This window comes from Filicampus tigris, chromosome 7, assembly GCF_054856515.1.
Source record: "Filicampus tigris isolate MCC_2025a chromosome 7, RoL_Ftig_1.0, whole genome shotgun sequence".
Taxonomy (NCBI): domain Eukaryota; kingdom Metazoa; phylum Chordata; class Actinopteri; order Syngnathiformes; family Syngnathidae; genus Filicampus; species Filicampus tigris.
This window is the reverse complement of record NC_141223.1, coordinates 2,908,383-2,933,730: the sequence shown is the minus strand read 5'-3', so window position 1 is coordinate 2,933,730 and position 25,348 is coordinate 2,908,383. Positions and strand designations below refer to the sequence as shown.

At 39.1% G+C, this 25,348-nt stretch overlaps 1 protein-coding gene across 8 annotated transcripts in view; it reads right to left on the bottom strand.

Moving 5' to 3' along the window:
- Positions 1-21,033, bottom strand: part of kirrel3b (kirre like nephrin family adhesion molecule 3b) — a 152,429-nt gene extending 131,396 nt beyond the window's left edge. For 7 of the 8 annotated variants that reach the window (XM_086036350.1, XM_086036352.1, XM_086036354.1 and 4 more), the window contains exons 1-2: positions 20,707-21,032; positions 20,529-20,596 (exon numbers count right to left, since the gene is read on the bottom strand). In XM_086036350.1, the coding sequence (XP_085892476.1) occupies positions 20,529-20,571 (43 nt within the window). In that variant the 5' untranslated portion in view covers positions 20,572-20,596; positions 20,707-21,032. Of the gene's footprint in view, positions 1-20,528; positions 20,597-20,677 lie in introns of all 8 variants that reach the window. The other variant, XM_086036351.1, reaches the window with a different exon arrangement.
- Positions 21,034-25,348: the final 4,315 nt, after the last annotated feature.

Sequence of the window (25,348 nt, the reverse complement as noted above, 5' to 3'; positions counted from 1 at the left end):
GACATATAATTAATTCCCTTACCTTGAGCTAATTGGAAAGCATCCTAATTACACTTCTAAATGTTAAATTCTCAAAGCATGGTTGTACGACAAGTGCACTCTGATTAATTTTGAGCTATCCGAGCTATTGCCAATTACATCAAGGTGGTGTCCAATTAAAGTTTTAGTTAGTTTGGCGCAGCAGGGTACAGACAAACAAGCAAACAACAATATGACAGTATGAATATGCAAACTAGGTGAATAACCAGTGGATATTTGTTTTCCTTTAACATGGAATTACATTATTCAGTGTGATGTATGCTGGATTGGAGAAATGTGTTATTATCCTTTATTGATATCAAAGCGTCCAATTTATTGTATATTATTGATACTACTACTAATAATAATAATGAAAATAATGGTCACTATTATTATTATTATTATTATTATTATACATATACCGATTATTATTACCTTTTTATACAGTGATTTATGTGTCCCATCTCTCACTGGGAAACTGTCCTGTCAGCCTGGTCTGCCTTGTTTGAGGTTTGCACTCTTGAGTGTTGTCTGAGACTGTTGACTTTTTCATAAGGCATTACTCTCACATGAGCAGTATGATGTGAACTTGGAGAAATATCACACTGGGAAACATGAGGATCCTGCTGCGGTAGTGCAACTTCCTTCACTATTTATTCAGGGTGATTTGGAAGATATGTGACCTAAAGGGGGGGAAATCAACCCAAACATATTTTTTTCAAGAATATGCTCCCAGCAGGCCCACTAGTTGAAACACAACATTCTGGTTAATATTGCATTTTTGGGATATGAGTTAAGCAGCAAAATCCACCCGTGTTTAGCCATCTCAGCGGGTGGCCATTTTGTCATTTCTGTCGACTGAAAATGACATCACAACTACTACTAGCTCAGGTAATGACCAATCACTTCAGAAAACAGGTCAGCCGTGTGTAGCTGTGATGTCATTGTCAATGGACAGAAGTGACAAAATGGACGCCCTCAGAAATGGCTAAAAATTGGTGGATTAACTCTTATTCCACAAACCCAATATTTATCAGAATGTCTTGTTTCAACTAGTGGGCTTGCATAGAACATATCCTGGAAATAAATATGTTTGGGTTGACTTCCGCTTTAAATAAATAAAATAAATATAAATACTTATTAATATAATACGATTTGTATTAGGCTTGAATACTTACTATTTGAAGAAGAACATGTTCTTAATGGTGCTCTAAATTGCAAACGCGTTGAATATGTTTCGAATTACATGCTTGCTTGTTATGCGCTTTAAGAAATCAGAAAAATGACATTGCAAAAAGAAGTTTGACATCCACTCTGGCCTCCACATGTCTGCACTTGCATGATGTGGTGCGAGTGCAGTGTGTATCGCAAGTGGCAGAGGGACTCAGCTTGTGCCACTGGCTCAAACCTTGACCCAGCAACAGAACTCGGGTCGGTCCCAGTCACAGAGGATTGCTCTTTCTGCCTGTCTTAATGATCCAGATCAGGCGAGTCGATGGCCCTAAGAAAACTGGAAATAGTGAACACACACTGCCGAGTTTGTTCATATGAGAATTTGGAAGGGAAAAAACATACATGTTGATTGGAAAAAGTCTGTTTTTATTTGATTCAAGATCAAAAAATGGTTTTCTGCTTAAATCAAAACACAAGACATCAACTTTGGCTAAAATGTTATAACCTTTAATTTATTATGACATCATTATTTTTTCCTCATAGATGCAATGGCTTTCCAAAAACAGTTTCATTTGAGATGGCATAATTAATAAAGTCACACCTGTTTGGTGAAGTTAAATGGTTTTACAGTATCTTAAACAATTGGAGGATGGCCAGTGGGACAGTCTAGATTGCGTTTCCTCAACCTTTGAGACTTGTATTCACACCATCACTGAGTGGAAGGAAAGAGACGCAAGTAAACTACTACACCATCAGTGGAATTACACATTATTGAGTGAATTCTGGAAGCATTCACCCCATTAACTTGTAATATTTGTCATTGTTTTGCCCACTTTTTTGTGCATGTAACCCGCTGAATCACGTTCCAATTTCAATATATTACCAAAATTCATGCCATCCACTGTATTCTTTTTTATCATTTTAAATATTTACAATTTTCCCACAATTCCAAATTTTTCATCCAAATATCCTTCAGTAGCTTTCAATACACACAATATATAAATACACATTATTCACCATCATATTGCACTTTTTTTCATACCACATCATTCTGCCATGTTTTTTTTGTTTTGTTTTGTTTTCTCAATATTTCTGTCTGTCTTGTCAATGATTATTGACTTGTGTGCATTCCACCCCCTAGTGTTAGCCAATCACCTCCCTCCTACCTTTGTGTCTCGTCCAGGTGTTTCTCGTTGTCTCATCAGTATGCCTGTATTTAAGTTCCTATTTTTCGTTCAGTCCTGGTCGGATTTTTGTCGCTGTCATGTTTTTTTTTGTTTTTGTTACACCTGGTGTTGTGTTTTGTTTCTTATTGTGTTACTTTAAATTTGGGATTTTCAGGACTTTGTTTATGCTTTTTTTTTTTTTTTTTTTTTTTTTTTTTTTTTGTGAATAAATAGTTGTGTTCAGTACGCCCTGCTTCTCTTACCTCCCTGCATTTGGGTCCTCTACCCCGCGACCATGACATCATTCAACATTATTCCATATCATTCAAAAATTTCCAGACTTTTCATCATTATATTCCACATTTTTTCACCAATATCATTCCCAATCATTTAGTCTATTTCCATATCATTCCATAACTTTTGATAGGATAAAAACAATTCCTTGTGTTTTCATTCGGCTATCCAGACTTTTGCATGCCACTTCTTTAGAACTTTTTCTTTTTAGTTATTATGATTACTACTTATATCAGTGGCTGTGCTTCTTTGGTGCTTGATTGGCGATGTCAACTGATCTCACCAAATACAGTCCACAGAAACTGCTTGTGTATGTTGAGGAAGATAAACAAATGTACTCTGAAACCTCTTGAGACGACCTGCAGATGTCACAAGACGTGCCCCTGATGGAAGGCCCCCCAAATGTTAGCTCTCATGTGCGGGCTGCTCAAAATCCTGCAGTCCAGCCCTATATGAGAAACCTTTGTTTGTTTTCAGCCCCTTTGAAAGCAACCATCTAACAAAAAAGTAATATTGCCACCAAAGGGAGTGTCCTTTTTTTTTTTTTTTTTTTTGGAAAAGATGGTCTACTTTGAACCTATTAAGTGGGATATTGTGTTCTGCCACGGTAATTACTCACAAGGCTAAGCACAGCTTTAAATTTGTATTAAAGGATGTGTGGAGGGAGCATATTTTTACTTGCCGCTGCTCTGTGCATGATTGCAGAGAATTGAGCTTGTAGGCATTACACAGTGCTGCACTGAACTCAGTCTCCTGCTTAATGACTCTTAATTCGGTGAGCGCCTTTGCCTCCGTTCGATTGCTGAGCAATTATCATTTAATGCTGGAGGTGGTATAGATGGTGCATGGGCGTAGCAGTGGGACAATAGACCTCGTTGCAGGTGATGCTAATTTCAATATGGAGGTGGACAGTTATGGGAGGACAATACATTTTTATCCCTTCGTGAACCCCGTAACCAGTTTTTACTGCAGCCATTACTAGGCCAACTCTCCATCTTTTGTCTCATTTGCACATTATGTCATGTGGGTATTGTCCTCTGTATAGTTAATGATCTTGCCCTTCTACTATCACTATCAAGTCTGCTCTTTTTTTTTTTTTTTTCAGCCGTCACATATGAAACTAGGGCAAATCCGGCATCCAAGTATGCATTGAACAGCGAACACGAGTTCTGTGACACTTCATTTTCTGGCAGCGTGACTGTCTTAAACAATGAAAAGTCTTTCATATGCCAGCACCCGACAGCAACAGCGGGAACATGATTGGGCCAATTCTTTGCATTTCAAATCATTTCTTTGGCAGATTCGAAAATACAATGCGTGGAACATTTAAAAAGTTCAATACAATATATTTGACACTGGTCAACCTATTATTTAATTCGATTTTTTTGTTCTCGTGAGCGGGTCACTGATGGTGTAGTGGTAAAGGCGCCTTTGTTGTGTGCGGGCAGCGTGGGATCGGTTCCCGCTCAGTGACGGTGTCTGTGTGTGTGTGTGTGTGCCCTGCAACTGGCTGGCGACCAGTTCGGGGTGTAGTCTGCCTTTCGCCCATTGTCAGCTGGGATAGGCTCCAACACCTCCTCGCGACCCTGGACAGGATAATCGGTTTGGAAGATGACACATGACACATGTTCTCGTGAACAAAGTAAACACAGACGTGAGAGGGAGGCTACGGTGTGCTTTTTACATTCTGTCATATACTGTAAGTGTGAAAATGAGAACGTACTCTTATGATGTCGAAACAATAAAATTCTCAGTCAGTTTCGTTCACATTCTCAGTTCTCCCACAAGTGTAAGAAGTTAACAAAATGCACGTGAGAAAGCATTACAAGGGCCACATTTACATGGACACATTTATTCGGATTAAAAGCTTGAGCAGAATTTAAAATGCTTCATGTACACAACCCATTCGGAATATTCTGATCCAATCAAGGCCATTCCGATCAAGATTTTATTCAAAACGAGAGGGGCGATTTAGGTCGATTGATGATCCAATCGGTGCGCATGAAAACACTTATTCTGAAACTTCGGAGCAAACGCCTTTACTGGGCATGTCTGCGCCATCATTATATGCTTTTCTGTTATTCCCGGAAGCTACTAGAAGTAGAGCGAGCAAAAGACACGGCGGGTGCAAGACTGAAGTGTTAACTTGACGTAACAGGGCAAATGGGAAAAATGTTCAAAGTAGAATTGGACGGAGCAACGTTTTGGTGACACAGAAGTCGTTACGGCTTCTTCTTCTACTGATACCATTTCCAGTATATTCGGTCAATCTGCGCATGTGAAAATAATTTGTTCCGAAAGCCTGATGCATGAACACACAAGTTCTAATTGGATAAAAAGATTTTTCGTGCCAATGAAAACAGATCATAATTTTTATCTGAACTCTGATCGGTTTAAAGAAATGTTGTCCATGTAAACGTAGCCACTGTGAGCTTACTTGTGAAAACTAACTTCTGATGTACAAGTATATTTTTCTCGTTTTGTCTTCTCATGTTTTTCTTTTCTAAGTCTTTGTTGAGGCTAGTGTTAAGAAAATCTACGTTAAAAAAGGCAACAAAAAAATGCAGTGTTTATCCTTTGATGTTCACTGAACTGAGCTCTCATGAGGTATGCTAAGTTCTTGCAATTTTTGCTGACAATTTGCGTGACGTTGATCCATCTTTTGGAACTGGTGTTGCAAATGAATCACACAAAGCCATATGAAAAATATGCAGGCAGGCAATACGTGCGTAGAGCTAAGTCTGAACTGATGTCTTGGGGATCTTAACAAAAGCGGATTTTGGCCAATTCAGTTTTATTTAAATGTGAGTAAAAAGTGAAATGTACATGAGATGCTAGTATGACGTATGACGGACAAAGTGCACACTCCCCACCGTGCTGCTCTGACCCTTCAGATACATCTCTGCCGTCAGTCATATATTTGCTTCACTGTCACACAGGCATATGTTAGAGTTGTCCTGTCATGTTTCATTATGTGAACTTTAAGATGCCCCTGACCTGCTTTATGTCACCCGAGGGTATATGGGAACCGTGGGTGGGATGATGTGAGGCATGCTGGTGTGCAGGGTCCCAGCATGAGTCTCTGGGGTCAGGTATAAGTGCATGCACATGCAACATGCAGCCATGTTAGTACTTAGATGTTGCTATATTTTTGAGTGTTTCATAGCTGCCATACCATGCTACCCTAGCATGCCTCGGTTCAGTTTTGCGAACTCTCACTCCAACCGTGTGACTTAATCAGTCTGACAGACTCTGGATGCCTGGGGAATGACTCTCTCCACAGTCCCCTTTCTCCTCAAGTTTGCGCTCGCCGTGACAAACTCATTCTGGCACCTTTCGAAATCTAGTGCTCTCTGTTGGACGCACCAAGATGGCGTGTGCAAATATGCCATGCACTAAGAATGCACACAGGTACATCCAGAAGCACACTATAACAAAGATATATATAAATATATATATATATATATATATATATATATATATATATATATATATATATGTGTGTGTATATATATGTATGTTTATATATATATATATGTGTGTGTATATATATGTATGTATATATATATGTATGTGTGTGTATATATATGTATGTATATATATATGTATGTGTGTGTATATATATGTATGTATATATATATGTATGTGTGTATATATATATGTATGTATATATATATGTATGTGTGTATATATATATATGTATGCATATATATATATATGTGTATATATATGTATATATATATATATATATATGTGTATATATGTATATATATATATATATATATATATATATATATATATATATATATATATATATATGTACAGAGAATTTTGGCTAAAAAGTAGGACAAGCAACATGCCTAAGGGGAGCATCATAATATGGCTCGCTCACACTCCTCTCCCCTAGATACCCGCCTTGTTCCACTTTAAGTGTTTACTCAAACAGCTTCCACGGCGCAAAGAATGAGGCAATTTTCCTCATTGGCATATTGCTGCTGACAGACTGCATTCTTGTGAAATCTGACCATGCTAGTTCGTTATAGAAACCAAAGAGTTTCTCTATCTGGCCAGATACATTCTAGCTAACGAAGCAGACAAGAGAAAAGATAACGCTGTGGTTAAGGACCTCCCCACTGAGCAGTGATGCCTCTCTATTTAATTCAGCAACACAACCGCACCCCTGTGGCAACTTTAACCACCGCTTAATCTGTGAATTTAAGACGAGAAAAAAAATGCCTGGAAAAGACAAATGGCTTCAGATAAGGCAAGAGAGGCGACCTCAACCAACATAAAGGGCCAAAAAGCCCTCCATGCTTGCAAGTGCCATAACCCAAATTCCAAAAGTACCACAGCAAACGTTGCCATAAAAATTTGTGCACCTGAATAATTACGCGATTTCTAACATTTTGGTCATTCTAATTCAGCAACAATTACTAAATAAATCTAAACCACTATAAACTACAACCACAATAATAAACATACTGAATTATACCTGTCTGACTGTGTCAATCAAAACTGAGAACGATCTCAACAAAGGCACGTGATTTTTTTATTGGATCACGTGAGACTTTGGCTGGCTGCCAATATGCTTTTACAATTAGTTGTGCCTATGCTATGACAACATTATTTTTGTTACACATTAAATATACTGTAAATCTGTGTATTGGTGTAATTTTTTTTTTCTGAAGCGTATTTTTAACCTAAGATCAAAATCTTTTTCTAACAGATCTTTCTTGCAAATATTACTACTAAAGGCATTGTTTTAAAAAAACAAACATATGGTAGAATCTTGGCTTAATTTGTCAGTTCAGAGAATGTGAAGAGAAAGCATTCTAGTTCCATTTGGAACAAAAACATCCTGTGATAAATCAGAGCATATCACAAAAGGAACACTTAAAACAGAGTAAAAAGCCTCTGCATATGTGACCTTTTTACTCCCTTGGGTGCTAAACAAGGAAAACATTTTAGGAGTACTTCAATTAGCTTTATCTTCATTCCCAAATGGACTTGCATTCTCAATTGTGGCCAATGTTTTCACTTTGGCAAGCTGTGGCCTTTCCTGATTCCCAATTAAGGTTAACAACTCTTATTGTGCACCTGGCAACTCACTCTCCCGGGGGAGGGTTTAACTGATTGCATTTTTTTTTTTGCCCATGATTTTAGTTTGACATTCACTCAGACAATCCTTGTATTCTTCCAAAACTCTCTCTTTTGATGGACGGTCATCCTGATTTTTCCTGACGCATGTTCCGTTTCACCTATCTACATCTTGTTGTTGTCTTCCACTTGAAGCATTTTAATAACAAAAGGCTTCCAGGCTTTCTCTGACCTGGCTGGCTTGATGGATCAAGGGTCCTACAGAGCAGAACAGTACACGTGCTGTTTTTTTTTTTTCACTTTAAGACAAAACAACGAGAGAAACAAAAAGGAATGTGGGGGAAGAATTGTTGCCGGGTGCACAATATTGCCAATTTTTCTATTTGTTTTTGTTGTTATGCGAGAGAGACACTCTAACGCTCTCCTTGTAAAATTTCATTTTTTTTTTTTCATTGTATTTCTTGGTAATTAATTCTCACTTTAGTTCCATTAGGGTTTGTTTGTTCCAAAGCAATCTGTTGCTGTAATTTATTAGAGCCGTCAGTATAAATGATGTGGCATGCCGACACGGCCTTTGCAAGTTGTGCCTCCCCCCTTCCTTCCCTCTCTCATTTTATGCAAAGCTGCCCTAGTTTTTCACACAGGGAAGAAGGAGATGTTACAATTAAGGTGGCGACATGGACCCCCTTGCGACCACGCTCCGGGACCAAATGTCCTGTCTGCCAGACATGGCCCTCACCTCCAGGCAGCTTGGGGTCGAATTCTGGTTTGTTTCTTTTCATGTGGGAAGGCCACTATATGCTCCTGTGAGGACATTAATTCAAGAATAATAAACACGTCCAAGACATTTCTCACATTTGTTTTTTTTTCTTTCTTTTATGTAATCATCCAATGCTACAAAATAGAATTAATGTTCTGTCATTTTGAATGTAGTTTGTTTGCTGTACATTAGCAATCTCAGAAGTAAATTTGGATGCAGATATGTTGACTTCCTTAACATTATACAGGCAAAAAAAGTTGCGTAAAACAATAACCACGCAGTCTTATTTTTGAACATATGAAACTGTGTTGAGTCAACGTTTAAAAAAAAAAAAAGCAGTAGACTTGGCAACACTTGACGTGAGTCTTTATAAACTTTTGTTGGGTATTTGTCTGAACCAAGTGTTGACAAAGTAAAAAAAAGTAATTGAAAAGTATTTTTTTCATTGTTTGCTGAAACTGTGATATCCTAAGGTATCCTGCAAAAGACTTCACATAGCTGACAGAAGATTTACTTGAAATAGGAAACGCATTTCCTTATCTTCAAGGTGTTTGACCACTGCCAGAAAATCAACATTGCATAAAGTGCATGTCATTTTCCTCACAGGCTGACCCATGAGGATCACAGCAAGACCCTCCAATCTTCTCTTGAGCATAAGGGCTGCACTGTGACTGACTTTGACTCTCATTAAATCCTGTATCCCTTTTGTACAACACAGCTGTCGATTTTTTAGATGAAAGGTGCTTGTTTGGCAGCCTTCAAAGGGCCACACAATTCAAAAAGTCACTTGGATTTCGGAACTGTTCATTTGTCATTTTTGATCCCGTGTGGCGGTGATGATCAAAAGGATTCGAGCTGAGCGGGGAGAAAAGAGATGTTTGCTTTGGAACAAGCAGCAATGCCACCTTACCCTATATGCATTAATCTTTTAGGAATCATATTTAAGTTAAAGCTGGCAAGAAAATGCAAAGAATATATATAATTATCAGCATTTACCTCAGCCAACCACAAGGAAAACAGATATTGTTTCCATCTGATTCCATTATGTCGCACCATGAGTTAGCTGTCTGAGAACCCTGCTTTTTTCAAATGTCCTACTGTCTCGTTGTCGTCAGACTGCATGCTAATAATTGCACAAAATGCTTACGAAGTCAAGCCAAAAAATGTCTTTTCAATGTGTTCTATGCAGCCCCACTAATTTAATCACAGCATTCTGATTAATATTGTGTTTGAGGAATACAAATTAAGCAGCATAGTCCACCTGTTTTAATCCATGGCAGGGGACGGCCATTTTGTCACTTCTGTTGAGTCATGATTGGCCATTACCTGAGCCCTGAGCAACTGTGACATTTTCAGTCGACAGCAAGTGGCAAAATGGCTGCCCCGTGAGATGGACAAAAACAGGTGTATGTTGCTATTTAACTCAATGCCGTGTTTAGACTAGTGGGGCAGCATTGAACATCATATTGTACGATTTTAAGATAGTTTTTTGGGGGGGTTGAATTTCTCTAATAGTTGATAGCAAAAACTTTTTTTAATAGTTCAGTAAGTTATATTGTGAATGGCTAGAACCAGCCATCAAAATCTTACCTCAGGGAAAACTACAGTATTTCACTGATAAAGCAGATGAGGATTTGCAGTCATCTCCAAGCCATCATCTTTCCATTCAATTCAGAGGAGACTGCGGGTGAGTGAAAATTCAACTTAAATGTATGGGACTCTGCAATTTGAAATGAGGCCGTGCTCGCAGTTTGTACAGCTGGGTCTCGGAAAAATTGCATTTTTTTAATGAAAGTCATGTTAATAATTCACGCTCATAACCAGGGTAAGGTTTAGGGAACGTGCACCACAGGTGATGAGGGGACTGATGACACCTCTGAACATTCCACTATGTGCTAACACCATCATCGTTGGATGCCCTTCTGCATTTTTGATGACCCACTGCGCTGCTGTCACACAGTGTCAAGACAGAGGCTTTTCTCAACCGTTCTCATGGTACAATAGACACTAATGCTTTTTATTTCCCTCTAATACTCGTGCTTGAGCAAATGGTATACTGTAGTACTAAAAAAAACAGGCAAAGCTTGTTGGAGAAAAAAACACAATGCAAAGTAATTAAATTAGCATACAACGGAAAGGAAGAATAATCACATTTGAAGTTGTTTGCACATAAGGTATGCACCAATACTCGATCCAGACAACAAATGTGCCAGTATTTGGATTAGGATTAGTGCTGCAAGTGACAGATATGTATTAAATTGTGATTCGGATTTTCTTTCTTTTTCCAAGCAGCAGACACGGGATGTTTGTTTACCTTGGAAGGCATTGTGATGTCACTAGTCCCATCCGTCTCTGAATTCATAACAAATGCCTGCAGCTCAGCGTGGACTTGTATTTAACGAGAAAGTCAACCCCAAAAATATCTTTGCAATGATATGTTCTCTGCGCCTTCACTCGTTTGAACATGGCCTTCTGATTAATATTGTGTTTGTGGAATATGAGTTGAGCAGCAAAATTCAACCGTTTTTTGCCATCTCAGGAAGGGGCATTTTGTCACTTCTGTCGACTGAAAATGACATCGCACTTGCTCAGGTAACGACACACACAACATATTCTTGTAAGGAAAATGTTTGGGTTGACTTCCCCATTAACCTATTGAGGCCGAAAGCGCCTGGCGAAACATCTCTAAAAAACCTAAGGGCGAATTTAGAATAACCCTCTAAAACCTGAAGTTTTCCCAGAAATTCAACACCTACAAAATAATTGATATCTCAGGCCCTGGAGCAGATGTCAGAACTAGAGAGCCGTCGATATCGCCATTGTCTCCAAACATATACAGTAACGTAATCATACAGTATATCACGTGGTTCCACTAGTTCAAAGTCCATAAGCGCGTCATCTATATCACTACCGTCACTTATTTCAGAGCTGCTGTGATCATCTGCGTCTGCCATTACTGCTCGAAAAAATTTCGGGATATCCTGCGACGGCTCACGACACCGCCACATGGATATTTTTATGCATTTCACTGACTAAAAGACCGAAAATTGGTTTGAAAAAAAAAAGAAAATGACAGATGCGCTCTCCCAGCTGTAGAGGTAGAAAGATGCAAAAGCGCTTCTCCCTTTAGTGGCAGAAATGTGGTTATGCACTCACTGCCTAAATTGCAGAGCTGGGCATTTTACAAAAAAATTGCGGTGCGTTTATCGCCTACCGCCTACAGCCAGGGTACCCCTCGCGCCCTCCGCCTATCCGCCTTTTTGTCCGGCCGGATAAAATAGTAATTGCCTATAGGCCGGTCCGCCTAAAATTTTAAGCGGGCTTCCGTTATATGTGGATAGACGGACACAAATAAATACAGCTGCAATGATGACCTTGGAGAGTAACCATGGTGCCAGAGACAGTCCGATTAATTGCAACCATATAGCGGCTCCACTTCCTGCTCGTGAAAGGAGGTGAGCTGACCATGGCGGACCTGACACCTCACCCCAGCTTGCCTAATGTCACTTCTCTAACAGGATACTGGCCAATCATCAGTCATTTAGGAGCTCTTCTCTAGTAACATTATCACTTCAATAAACTACACATGGCTTTTAGGGCTCCCTCCCTTGCCAGTCTAATCCAATCTCTGATGTGGCAGAGTCTGTTCATCATTGTTCACCACAGGCCTTGTGTCCCTCCGCTTGTCGTTGTACAGGAAGTAATGGATGGCTTTGCCCGTGGCTCACCCCAAGGGTCTCTGGCTGCTCTTCAACTGTTTGTCTTGAGGTTTGTCTTCAGATGGGTCTACATTGTAGTAGTTTGATTTGATCAAGTCAGGTTTAAAAAGGTTAGAGACAGAGGGAGGCATGTGCATGGGGTTGCTCTTCCCATTATTGTTTTTTTTAACCAGTCCACTGCCATTTAGCAATGGAGGGTGCCCAAAGGAGAACAGAAAGCTTGACTGACCTGTGTGTTCCTTTGTGGTTTGCAAAAATGCCTCCTAGGCGGCGAGCAATGACCATCCCTTCAACTGTATGCAGAATATAACTACCCGCCAGTGTATTTGAAAAGACATCCAACTGTTAAAACACCTCGATGTGCATGAGCAGGTTTTACATTTGTATGAGCCTTGAATACTAATTTTACTTGATGAAATAAAATACAAATCTGAGAGTGTGATAACAGCTCTCCAAATTCCAAATCTGTGGACTGAATATTGAAGTGGCCTCTAACACTCATACTGGTACTCCTTTTTTTTTTTTTTTTCCTTTTAATATAATGTCAGGTTCAACTTCGGGAGCCGTGCTGCTGATCAAGAAATTAAAACAGAGTAGTTGTTGAGGAACCTAGGCATCTAACACAATAGAGGTAGCGTTAAGAACTGAGGGATTATCTTTCGAACCGGGTTCTCTACCCTCGGGGTAAAATGCCTTCGGGAGAGAGGGAATTGTATGCCTTGTAGGACCTATTTCATTTGCTTTTTTTTTTTGTGTAATCAAACAATTTTCCTTTGATCATTATGTTCCAATTAACTTAATGCTTATTGTGCTTCTTTGCCCCCAAATATTTATTGATTATTTTAACGACCCTTTTTATGACTTGCATTGATTGGTATGCATTTGTGTTCGGTTCAGGTTTGTTTGCAATATCTCATTAAATAGGGCTCATCAGGATGTGCACTCTTATGTCACAGATTGCTCAAGAGCAACTGTGGATGAAGTTGACTCATTTCTGCCAAAAGCAGTGATGCACTTTTGTTGGTGGGGGAAGGGTGGCTTTCAGTTGCTAGCAGTGGCTGGCTGCGTCTAAACAGTGCAGTGCCCACTAATGAAAGGGCCTTTCTTCCCGATTGCTTAATTGTCTTAGTGGGACAAGCAGGTGGCTCAGAGCCTCTTTGACAAACTCGAAAGCAAAAAACAACGCGTGCATCGGCACAGGGTATGGGAATGTTGGGGGAGGTTGACATCATTCTCAAAGCTGCTCCTCCCCGTTTCAGATGCAGAGCTACCAACCTATAGAAATTCAATTCCAGAACAACTTATCTGTATTTTATCTATCTATCTATCTATCTATATATATATATATCTACATATATCCATCCATCCATTATCTGTACCGCTTATCCTCACAAGGGTCGCGGGGTCTACATATATATATATATATACATATATATATATATATATATATATATATATATATTACTTGAGTAAATGTAATGGGGGTAAATATAGTGCATTGCTTCCCACCACAAGGCTCTCCGCCATTGTCATTTCGAAATCATGACCTGGTGGTCAAAATATCCGACGCATCCAAGCACTTGTACAGGTGACAAGCTCCTTCCTACCTTTTCGCCGTGTTCAAATTAAAGTACTGATTTGCATTTATATTGCCATTCATAGCTTGCAGCTGTAATGGTCCTGGTAAAGTTGCAGATATACATCACGCATACATACACACACGCACGCACGCACACCCCACCTGTATTTATATACTGTACACTATTTGCACACATACACTGATAGTACAGCCTTGAATACCTTTTCCGTTTGTCTTGTTGTTACACTATGTGTTGGTTTGATGGGAATGTTTTAAGGCAGAAAAGTGCACAGACAAAGGAAATGGGGAGTGGGGGGACTTCAAGTGGAATATTGAGCTATCCTGAAGACCTCCCTCCAAACTCTGGGAAGTCATTATAGGATCAGCAACCCAATTTCTCAAGTGCCTCCTGCACTCAAGCACCACATGTATCTTCTTGGCCGTCCCCCAACACACACCTTTATAGATATGCCGATACATTGGCTTGTTGTTTATTCTCAAAAGTCTCAAGATATACTGCACACAACAGGTAAAGGTTTGCGCCGATGTTACTAAAATGGGGAACGTATAGCCGGGCATGTGGGCAGAGGGAATTGCAAATGTATTTTTTTGTAAAGCTCCCTATCCATTCCAGTGTAATAGAAAGCTCTGCACAAATCATAGCTGTTGTTGCTTTGGCGTGTTTTAAGACAGTGATAGAATAGGTATATATATATATATATATATATATATATATATATATATATATATATTAGGGCTGGTGGGAAAATATATTGCATCACGATGTATTGTGATACTTTTTATGCCGATGCAAGTATTGATCTGTTGTTGAAGTATCACGATACTTTCAATACCTTATGTTATGTTTAGCACATTCTATAACATACTTTTGGAACATTTGAGGTCCTTAAAGTTGAGCTTTGTGAATTGAGTTTTATTTATTGCACTCCTGTGTATTAGGAACGGTTACTGTAACAGTTTATGCAGTTTTTTTGTTCCATTTTTTTTAGTTTAACTAAATGAGCAACTGTCTTAATATGCAAAACCTAGACCTAAGACAAGCAACACTCTACATAAAATATTTTCTAAATCTGTGTCATTTTTTCAAACGTAAATAACACCAAGCTACACTACTCATTTGGTTCCATGAAAGCCCCATCGAACTCTTATGACCGCTTCTGAAGGAGTTTGTTGTTGCCTGTGCATTAAACTGCAATTTAAAAGTCATTAATCCTATTTTAATCCGCCTCAAATAAAATCCTGAATGAGGTCAATGCAGTATTCCATGTACATTCTTACACTTTTGTTTTTATCTTGAAAATAATAGCTAACCTTGCTCCGTGTCTTCCAACTATGTCTTGTGAATGTGATCAATAAACAGCTGGATGTCATGCAGCTGCCATGCCTTCACAGGTGACCCGATGATCACAACAGCATCTGGTTGAATTACTTAACTCTGCCACCCAACAGACATGTAATCCGGGATAATGCCCTTTTGCTGAGTGCTCCAATCTGGATAAATTCATCCCGAAGGAATGAGATCCAGCCGCAGTGTCTCATGAAGAGAGGAGATGAGGGGCCGGAGGTTGATGGTTGCTACTAAAGAGATCTGTCGGGACTGGGAAGTGGGTCCTCACAATAGATAATATAAAAATAAGCGAAGCCCAGAATAAACAGCTTGCTTTGTTGACTGGGTGACTGACTCCACGAGTGCAAGCCCATCACTTTTTTTTTTCTTCTCCAAATAAGACTCCAATCTAATCAAATCCTGGCCTGTCTGACCTGAATCCTGTCAGAATCCAAATGAGGCTTTGGTATAAACTGCAGTCCTAGGATATACTGTTCTTAATATTTTATTTCAAAAGGCATTTTAATATGATCATCAACCTTTTTTTTATGATTTACTGATATACCCACTTGTAAATGTTTCTTCTTCTGCATATAGAGCACAGACGCTACTCTGTCTCCGAATATTATTTTTCCTCGAAATAGCATCTCCTTTTAATGGTAAAGCCTCTGCCAAATATTAGGAATTACAACTTCCAGCTGTCCACAGGCAGCCTCTTAGATTATTCGCTCATATGTTTACTTATTACCATAAATATCCAACAGGGCTCTAGGCTCAGGGGGATTACAGTGGGCTTAATCTATCATGGCACAAAAATGAGCAGGGGTGTTACAGCGGCTGAGGTGACTTAAACTGGCTGGCCTTGATGGAACATGCAGCCCAAACAAGAAAACAAACTACATGCCACTGGGATCACTAGCGAATCGATGACATCATCTGTCACTCGCTGGGCGCACGATCGCGACAGCACTCACATACTGAAGTTGTCTTGGGTGATGACGTGTATGAAGACAAGGCCACTTATCATTTTCCCGCATATTCATTGGAAAAGTATACCAAAAAGTCTTTGTACAAATAGTAAAGAATACATTTCGCCACAAAATTGTTTTTGGAATGTGCCACAGCAGGAATTTGGAACATGCTTACTTAACTCAAGCAGGGACAATAATGATCATGTTGTGCTCAATTATGAAAGCAATAACGAAGCACATTGTGGGCAGTTTATTCCCATTTTCATGCAAGGATGTAAAGCATGACCGCTGGAATGGTGTTTATTATTTACCCCAAAGTATTCTGAACAAGAGTCTAAGCTCACTAAAATTCTAATGATAAATGTCGGCCAGAAGCGGATTTGAAGTTGTCAGACAGTCATTAATCGAAAGCAGTGAATGAGGGGCGATGTGGGGTAGGGGTCGGGCTACTAAGATCTGCTTTCCAGGACTGAGAGGCAGCTTAGTGTGAGTAGGTGCTGAAATGAAGAGTTCCGACAGCAGATATATGGGGAGACTGTGACTTAATGAAGGCGACTGAGCAGAGGGAAGGGGCTTTTTTTTTTTTTTTTTTAAAGAAGATTGGGATTTGATTCCTGTGGAGTAGTAGCACTGCTCCCAGTGGGCAGACATTGACTCAGGCCTTATCCATAGCCTTTCTGGAAGATTTCATTTATTAACAAGGAAGTATTGCAGGGGGTAGGGGGTTATCATCACAGACTGTGCATATCAATTGTACAAGGCCTTATTCAGAAAAAGAACTAAATAAGACAGTGAGGGACCGAGGATGATGCCTTGAACACAAACACGCCAGTATTTGAAAACATAATAATTCTTTATTTATCTGAAAAAGAAAAGAACATGAGTGCTTAAAAAAACTCACATTTCTCTGTTACTGTTTATCAGTGTTTTGCAGGGAATGACAATGGACATGTTGCCCACACTGCAAACAATGTAGTTAATTTTCACTTGCACATGATCAAAATGGAGTAAAATGCTGTAATTCCCCCCCTATTCCTTAAAAAAAAAAACAACACATGACATATTGTTAGTTTGACACATTTTAATCATGTGCAACATGTTCGAACTTAGTAAATCCATAACATGATGTTTTTCGGTCCACCCTAGCGCTGACTTTGGACGAAAAGCAAACTAATCTGGTAGCCAGTCACTCACAGGGCACATATAGAGACAGACTACCATTTGCACTCACATTCACACTGTCACTGAGCGGGAACTGAACCCACGCTGCCTGCAGGAAAGTCAGGCGATTGAATCAATGACTTCCCACTTGAAATCAATATCCAAAAATGGTAAGCATGCTTACTCTTCCAACTATACAGAACTCAGAACTGATTCAGTTTGGGTTAAAGGAAAAAAATAAAGCATAATATGGCCCAAAAGTACAAAACCCATGACTAAAATAAATAAATAAATAGATAAACGTTTATAACTCCTACTATATATACTATATATACTGTATATGTGTGTGTGTGTGGGGGGGGGGGGGGGGCTGCGTATGTGTGTGTGATTTAACCAAACTGAATTGAATTGTTGCATTTTAAAATGTATCGTCCTTGAATCGTATTGCACCCCATGTATCGAGATACGTATCGTCTGTTATGAGAGAGGCACACCAGGTAAAAATCAATTTAATGTTGCTGATCATTTGTTGTTTCTTTGACTTTAACTAACTTGAAAAGTTCAAGCTTTGGAGACCTTTTACATATTATATATTATAAAAACATCACAAATGCTACAGCCATACCATATGGAATCAAATTGTAATCCTACTGTATGATTCATACCCGATATATATATATATATATATATATATATATATATATATATATATATATATATAGGTGTGCCAAGTCAATGCATTTTCAGTTTTTCTGTCTGGCACATCCATTGCAAGGCTATTCTTACCCTCCGCCTGCCTCTCCTGGTCTTCACATTTTTCACCCGCTGCCTGACAGAAGCTGAAGTTCTCAATCTCTCAAAAACAGGAAACTAAGAGCGATGGAGTGAGCCAAAAGGGATACTGGAGAGGGAGTGAGAAATGTGTCGCTGCCATATGAGGAGCCAAATCAAGACACCAAGACGAGTGTCACACATGCTTGGTGTAATGTAAGGCTGAGACAGAAGGAGGAGAGAGGAATGAGGGAGTGGGGAAATGGACAATGCTCTGGCAAAGTTTGGCCTAAGGTGAATGTGTTCCTGGAGCCCGTCTCCTGGATCCCACTGACCTGCTGTGTCATTTATCACTGGCAGGAGAGGTGACCGTGAAAAAGAAAAGGTGCCCTAGATGCAGTAACAACATAAACAGGATGGAGAGCATCTCTAGACTCTCACTTGAAGGGAGTACAGAAAAAAAAAAAATGCTATTTGCCTTTGTGAATAGTCAGCCTCTTTTTTCATTTTCACATTTTCATGCTTTCTTTCGCTCTCGCACTTGTGCAGGACATCTCACTGCCGCCACAAGTCCCCTCTGCCCCCATGTTCATAAAAACAAGATTGTTTTCTGAGAGGCTTTCTGCTGACACCGACTTGCCACATAAACAGAGACGTAATTTGCACGACGAAAATCAGGCATACTCGGGTGCACTTTTTTCCCCTTTCCCTCCCCAGAGCCCTGCATGGGGAAGGTACAGTATGTCATTATCCCCTTTTACCAGGCGGTGAAAACGATATAGTTGATTCGGGAAGTAAAACGGAGCCAGTGATTGTGTGTGGATGAGAATGTGATGGCTGAATGCAGTAAAGTGCAAAACAAAGTGTTTTTGTGGTGACATTACTAGGAAAGCATTCAAACTGTATGTTGGAAATGGGATTAAAGAAAAAACGAAGATGTAGTGTAATGTTAGCAGTCAGGATGGGACAAAATATTAATATTGCAATATATTTCATCATATTGATAAACAACCATCAAATATCCATATTGCTGCTGACTGATTAAATTTTCCTGCACTGTCAACACTGCAAAAAGGCTGACAGAAATACAGTTTCATTGCTTTTCAGCAAGCATCTTCTTCTACCCTGAGATGTGCCCATCAGTATTTGTGATTATTTTGTTGTTATATTTAAGAAAAAAACACATTTCAAATACAGATAGCTCTCGAAAATCCCCAAAAGATGTTACACACATTTTGCCTTCTTCAGTTACATAAAATCACAAAGTATTGTAGGTGGGTTTTTTTTCTTCCAAAATAATAGCGTTATTAATATATTGGCACACAATTTCTGTTCTGAGATACAACTGTTAATGTCGGTTATGGTGATTTACTGTGATTACCGCCCCAAGTTTGCGGATAGAAATTCCAGCAGATGTTGAAAAAGATAAGGCTGTAGGCTGATTATGTATTTTGACATCACAATAAGCACAGATGGCACTGTAGGGGTGATGAAATTTCTGCAAAAAAACAAAAACAACCTCAGCCACATGAAGGGCATCTAAAAACACAAGTGGCATCCCAGTCGAGCAGCTTGTATCATGAACCTGGAAAGTAAAGAGCACCAAGTGGGCAACCTTTCTGGAAGAAGTGAATTAGAGTGTCAGTGTTTTACCATTACAGACTCTCAGCAGTTTAGCTTATGCAAAACATGAAGTCAGCAGGAAAGTATAACCACAGCAAAGTGATGCGATGGGTAAGTGGTGTTGTTTCCTCTGTGCTATAAATCAGCATGTCAAACAGCCGCATTTGTACTTGTCAACAGACTGCCCTATCCGCCTTACCAAAATTGTCTTGACTTTCTCTGGCGTAGCTTTTCACTGACTCAGACACCTTTAGTAATGTTGAGTGAAACAGGTGGCAGCGCCGAGATTATGCCTGCAAACTGTAAACTGGGCAAGTGGAGAACCACCAAGTCCATCATCAATCCGACCACAAACTGAACTGTCCAAAAAGCAATCCAAAAAGAGACAGAGTCATCTGAATTCTGAAGCCCTTGACTTCTCTTTTCTTTCCGCCAGAATAGCTGTTTGTTGGACTCAATGGGCAAGGACTGTCAATTCAAAGCAATGTGGCTCAAGAGTAAACGCTTGACTGGACTGGGGTTAGAGGGTTTCGTGTGTGCGTGTGTGACTGGAATACCAAGCTCACATAGAGAGTATTTAACTTGTCGGCTTTGACTGCAATGACAGAGTGATGGAGAAAAGAACAGTCGGGCAAAACCACACGGGGACCTTAAACAAAGATCTCTCCTGACTTGGATTGAAGCGTCCACATCTGAGTGTATCAAATCGCATACGACAGAACGCACAATCAGACATGACAGCAAAGGGAAGAAGTCGAACCCAAGCATGTGCCTTCCAGTAAGTCACCCAGCCGTCACGATCGCGCAAGATGAGACAAATGAACAACTTTCCATGGAGAGAATCTTACCGTGTCCGAAGATCCACAGGAGTAGAAGGACCCGAGGGATCATGATTGAGAGTGTGAGAGGGCAAAACCTATGAAAACAAAAACAGCGGAGGAGTGTGAAGTTGGCCGGCAGAAGGAAACAGTGCTGCTCTGTGCTGCCGGATGCTTACAGCCCTCCTTTTTTAGTGTGTCCGTTTACCAGAGGAAAGCCGCTACAGAGTGACTTCAGTCCCCCGCCGATCGTCCTACTCCTCCTCCTCCTCCTTCTTCTTCTTCTTCTTCTTCTTCTTCTGTCTTTTTCCTGTGTGTCAGTCTTCAGTGTTGCCAGCGGTGAGCTCAGCTTCACATGCTCTTCTCCTGATGGGAGCTTCTTGTACTTTCACCGTCTTCTCCGGCTTACTCGCGCACCGTCTCGCTGGCCGTCCATACTCCAGCTCATCAGCACTCACTCGCCCCGTCTCTCTCCATCACACTCTCTCTCTCTCGCTCTCCCTCGCTCGACCACTCGTAACGCAATTATGGGGGATGAAGACTCCTCCCTTTCTCGGCCCCTCTTCTCAGCACGACTGTGTGCGAGGTGCGTGTCCTCACTCTGGCAATGGGAGCAGTCGTGGGAGAAACATTAGAGGGTACAGCTCTAATTAGAATCAGAATACGAGCGCCTTGGCAGTGTTGCCCCCTCCCTCCCAGACAGACCCTTCTCTCCTTTTAGGTTTTCTTTTTTTTCCCTTTTCTTTCTTTTCTTTTTTTAGGATTCCATAGACGGCACTTTGGTTTCCCAGACAATAGAGAAAGATCACATTAACATCCAAGACCAAAACTATAAAATTGAAGCAGTCAATGGATTGTCAGGAGAAATGTCGTGTGTTTGTTTTTCTAAGGAAAATGGTTTAAAATAAATACATTTAAAAAGTAAAGGCATAATGTTACATGGAAGAGAATCCAAATGTACGTGCATGAAATTATAATGCTCCAATTGGATGGAAGGGTAATTTTGTGTGATATGTCCATAAAATGATCTCTCAGGATTTTTTGTCTCTGTACTTGTGCAGCAAATTCCAGCCTGGCCTTGCAATTCTGTTTGCTAATATTTCTGATTGATTTACTGTATCTTGTTTCAGCTTCACATGTTTCTTTTCCAAGCTTTTTGCCTTTCACATTGATTACTCCTCAAATGTTATGGTCATTGATCATTCAACCCATTTTGGGGGACTTGGGACAAACTAGAGGTGATAAAATGAACTGATCAGTGACTAGATGTGATTTCAAATGGGGCCTCAGATGGCTATATGAATACAGATATGGATAGAAAGATACTCTATAATAACATTTCAATTCAGAGGGGAGGGAAAGACCCTGTGTTAATATAAGATGCATACGATAATGCACACAGCTCTGATAATAACACTTTAAGCTGCATGAAGGGCAAGTCTCCCTCATATCAATTCAATTCATCCATTTGACCTAATCTAATCAAAGGTCCAGCAGATGACAGGTGGTCTTTTCATTCCCGTCACTAAGAGCAACACACAAAACAACCCACTGTGAGCGTTTAGGAGAGAACCAATTTACATTCGACTTAAGAATATGCTACAGTATGTGGGGTCAAAGACTAACAATGGAGTGTTGAATGATGAACAATGAGCGGAAATTGAGTACCAACAGAAAGATAATGCAATTCAATTAATTAATATTCTGCTGTACTTCTATCACAAAACTTTGAAAAATAAAAGTAAACACTTTTTCCATAAACAACGAATTATGTCGATTTAAATATAGAATATAAAGGTGAGGCATATTCGTCATATTACTTGATTATCTCTCAATAAACGTTGGCAAATAGAACAAATAAAACAAACATTTACTAAGGTGTTCCTCAAGGTGCAGGTTGAGAGATCCACATTTCTAAAGATTTGATTTATTTTGTACAGTATGCTTAATGTGCAAGGAAAACATATTATCACATAGCTCTAATATTAGTTTCAGTGGCAAAATATTGCAATAGTATTGCCCCATAAGATACAAACAGCTTCTCAGATTTCCACCACCAACTGACATTCGAGAGTTGATTGCTTTTGGTTTTATAAACAAAGTGCAGACAACCTTAGCTAATGAACATAACGTGAGTAGATGAGTGGCAAAATATGGCAAGCATACATTTATGGTGAATGCAGGGGGCTAAATTTGAAATGAACTACTAATTATGATTATTTCATTGCAGCATTGTAGAACTTTCAAGTAATGTAAAAATGTGTCAGTTTTGGGAGGTTTGGCCGAGAAATTTCAGTGTTGGTTCTATCATACTTCCCTGTAGTGATGGGGAAATTAAGTACATCTTTGGTGTATCGTTCAGCAATTGTATTTTACAGGAAAAGAACCATATTCATGCATCAAAGTAATCTAGTAGAACAGTTTTTTAATTGAAATATACTTATATATATATATATATATATATATATATATATATATATATATATATATATATATATATATATATATATATATATAAATGTATCTGTTCCAAGCTATATAAAAAAAGAAAATTGAAAAATGCGATTAATCGCGATCATTTATGGAACATTTTGTGATTATTAGTTAAAAAATGTTAATTGCTTGATAGCACTAATATACAGTACTGTTCAAAAGTTTGGGGTCACCAAGAAATTTACACCTTATTTTTAAAAAAAAAATGCTGTTTTTTTTTCAATGGAGATAACTTTAAACTAATCAGGAATACTCTCTATACATTATTAACGTGGCAAATTTTGTAATTTCATAATTTATTTATTTAAAAGGGACAGTGCATATTAATGAACATTTACATGTAAGTATGCCAGAATTAGCCAACAGCTACTTTCGGTCTGCAGTCCCTGGCGGGTCAAAAGAAGTAACATTGTAATAACATCACCAATAAAGAAAAGGACAAAGAGAAATCAGCACATAGAACTGACACATCAGCGACATACAAAACAAAACCGAAAAATAAATTAATAATATCAATAACGAGAGGGCACATAAAAGTTTAATTTAAAATGAGTGCTCACAAATCTGGTTACTTTTCAGACACTTTTTTAGATTGATTTTACAAGTGCTTAAAATGGTGCAGTCTCTTATTTGAATTGGAATCTCAGCCCAGACCACAGTACCTTTCACTGATAAAATGACAATTCTAGCTGCAAATGTCTGTTTTTTGGTGCAGTATCTACATAGGTGTATCGAGGGCCATTTCCAGCAACTATGATGCCTGTGTTCTAAAGGTACAATGTTTTTTTGCCCATTGCGTCAGAAGAATCAAGGATATTGGAGAACCCTTGTGCAATCATCATTAGCACTAGAGAAGCTATAAAACTGACTTTCCTTTGAGTAGGTTGACAATCTGCAGAATCATATTTGTGGGGTCGATTAAAAGCTCAAAATGGCCAGAAAAAAAAAATGTCCACGTGTAACTCAACAGTTGATTCTTGTTCTGAGAAATCAAGGCTATGCCATTCGAGAAATTGCCAAGACTCAGATGACGATCCTACAAACGGCGTTTCAAAAATAAGGACATTTCTTGGTGACCCCAGTACATGGGATGAACTTCATTGACAGCAGTAAAGATGACTTTCTCACAAAACGCACGCACACGTGCAGTATGCTCTCAACTCTTCAAGCAAATTGTTAGCAGTGCTGTTCCATACTGGAGTACACTTGAGGATCTACAGTACTTGTATCTAAATAGATAGCTATTTTCCATCAAAAAGCATCATTGAGGACAGCGTTCGTGCTGAGGTTCCTATTATTATTGAGGCTCCTGTGAGAAAACCTTTCAGAAGGTTTCTATAGTCATGCTGACATGGACATGGAAAAAGTGAAAATGCAAAAAGCAATGATATAAAACATAATTCACAGTGTCATTAAGTCAATGTCACTCTGTTCTCTGTCTGAATAGTAAATGCACATGATGGATCTTGTTCGTCTAATCTTTGGCAGTGTGAGCAATAGCACTGTTTTATTACAAATTTGGCAGTTGAAATTTGGCATTTTTTAAAAAAACGGTGTCTCCTGAAATGTTTAAACAAAAACACAGACTTAACTGTGGTTTACTAATTTTTTACAAATAGCAGATAATGGAAACAGAAATAAAGGGACTCTGCATGCGGTTTACGACAAGTTCCATTCCTATGGTGGCGATATAATTTTCATGTTTACGTTTTAAGTGGAAATGTTGTAATCTAAAAAATAGTTGAACTCATACACAGTAAATATTTGTGTGCATATACAACACATCTATAGGTTATAATTATGAAACAATCATATCGTCGCTGTCCTGTGAAAAACACTTATGTGAAATTTTGGAAAAAAAATATATTTTCACCTTAATGCAATGTCTGTAATGCGGAAACACCACTCACGTAAAAATAAGAAAATTGAAAAAATAAAGGACATACGTGTTTTTCACATGACAGCGACGATGTGAAAAACAGTATGTACGACACGATAAGTGAGCATGTTTTCTTCAGCTACATGACAAGTCGACAACTTATTCTTGCAATGTATATGCAATCTTGTCCATTGTGCGTAGTCCACGGGTCAATTTTTAGTTTTTTTCTGAAATGTGCATTTTTGGAATGTGGGAGGAAGCCGCACTACTTGTGTTGAACCCACACAGGCACAGGGTGAAATGTAAACACCACACAGGACCATTAGGTCACCATGCTGCTCCATACGCACACTCAAAAGCAGACACGCAAACAAACCATATTCCTGCAGATTATCCTCAATCTTCGATCTGACTTGTATGTAATTATTGAAGATATAATGCAATAATACACGTTAACCAGCAGTAAAGGGGCTCACAT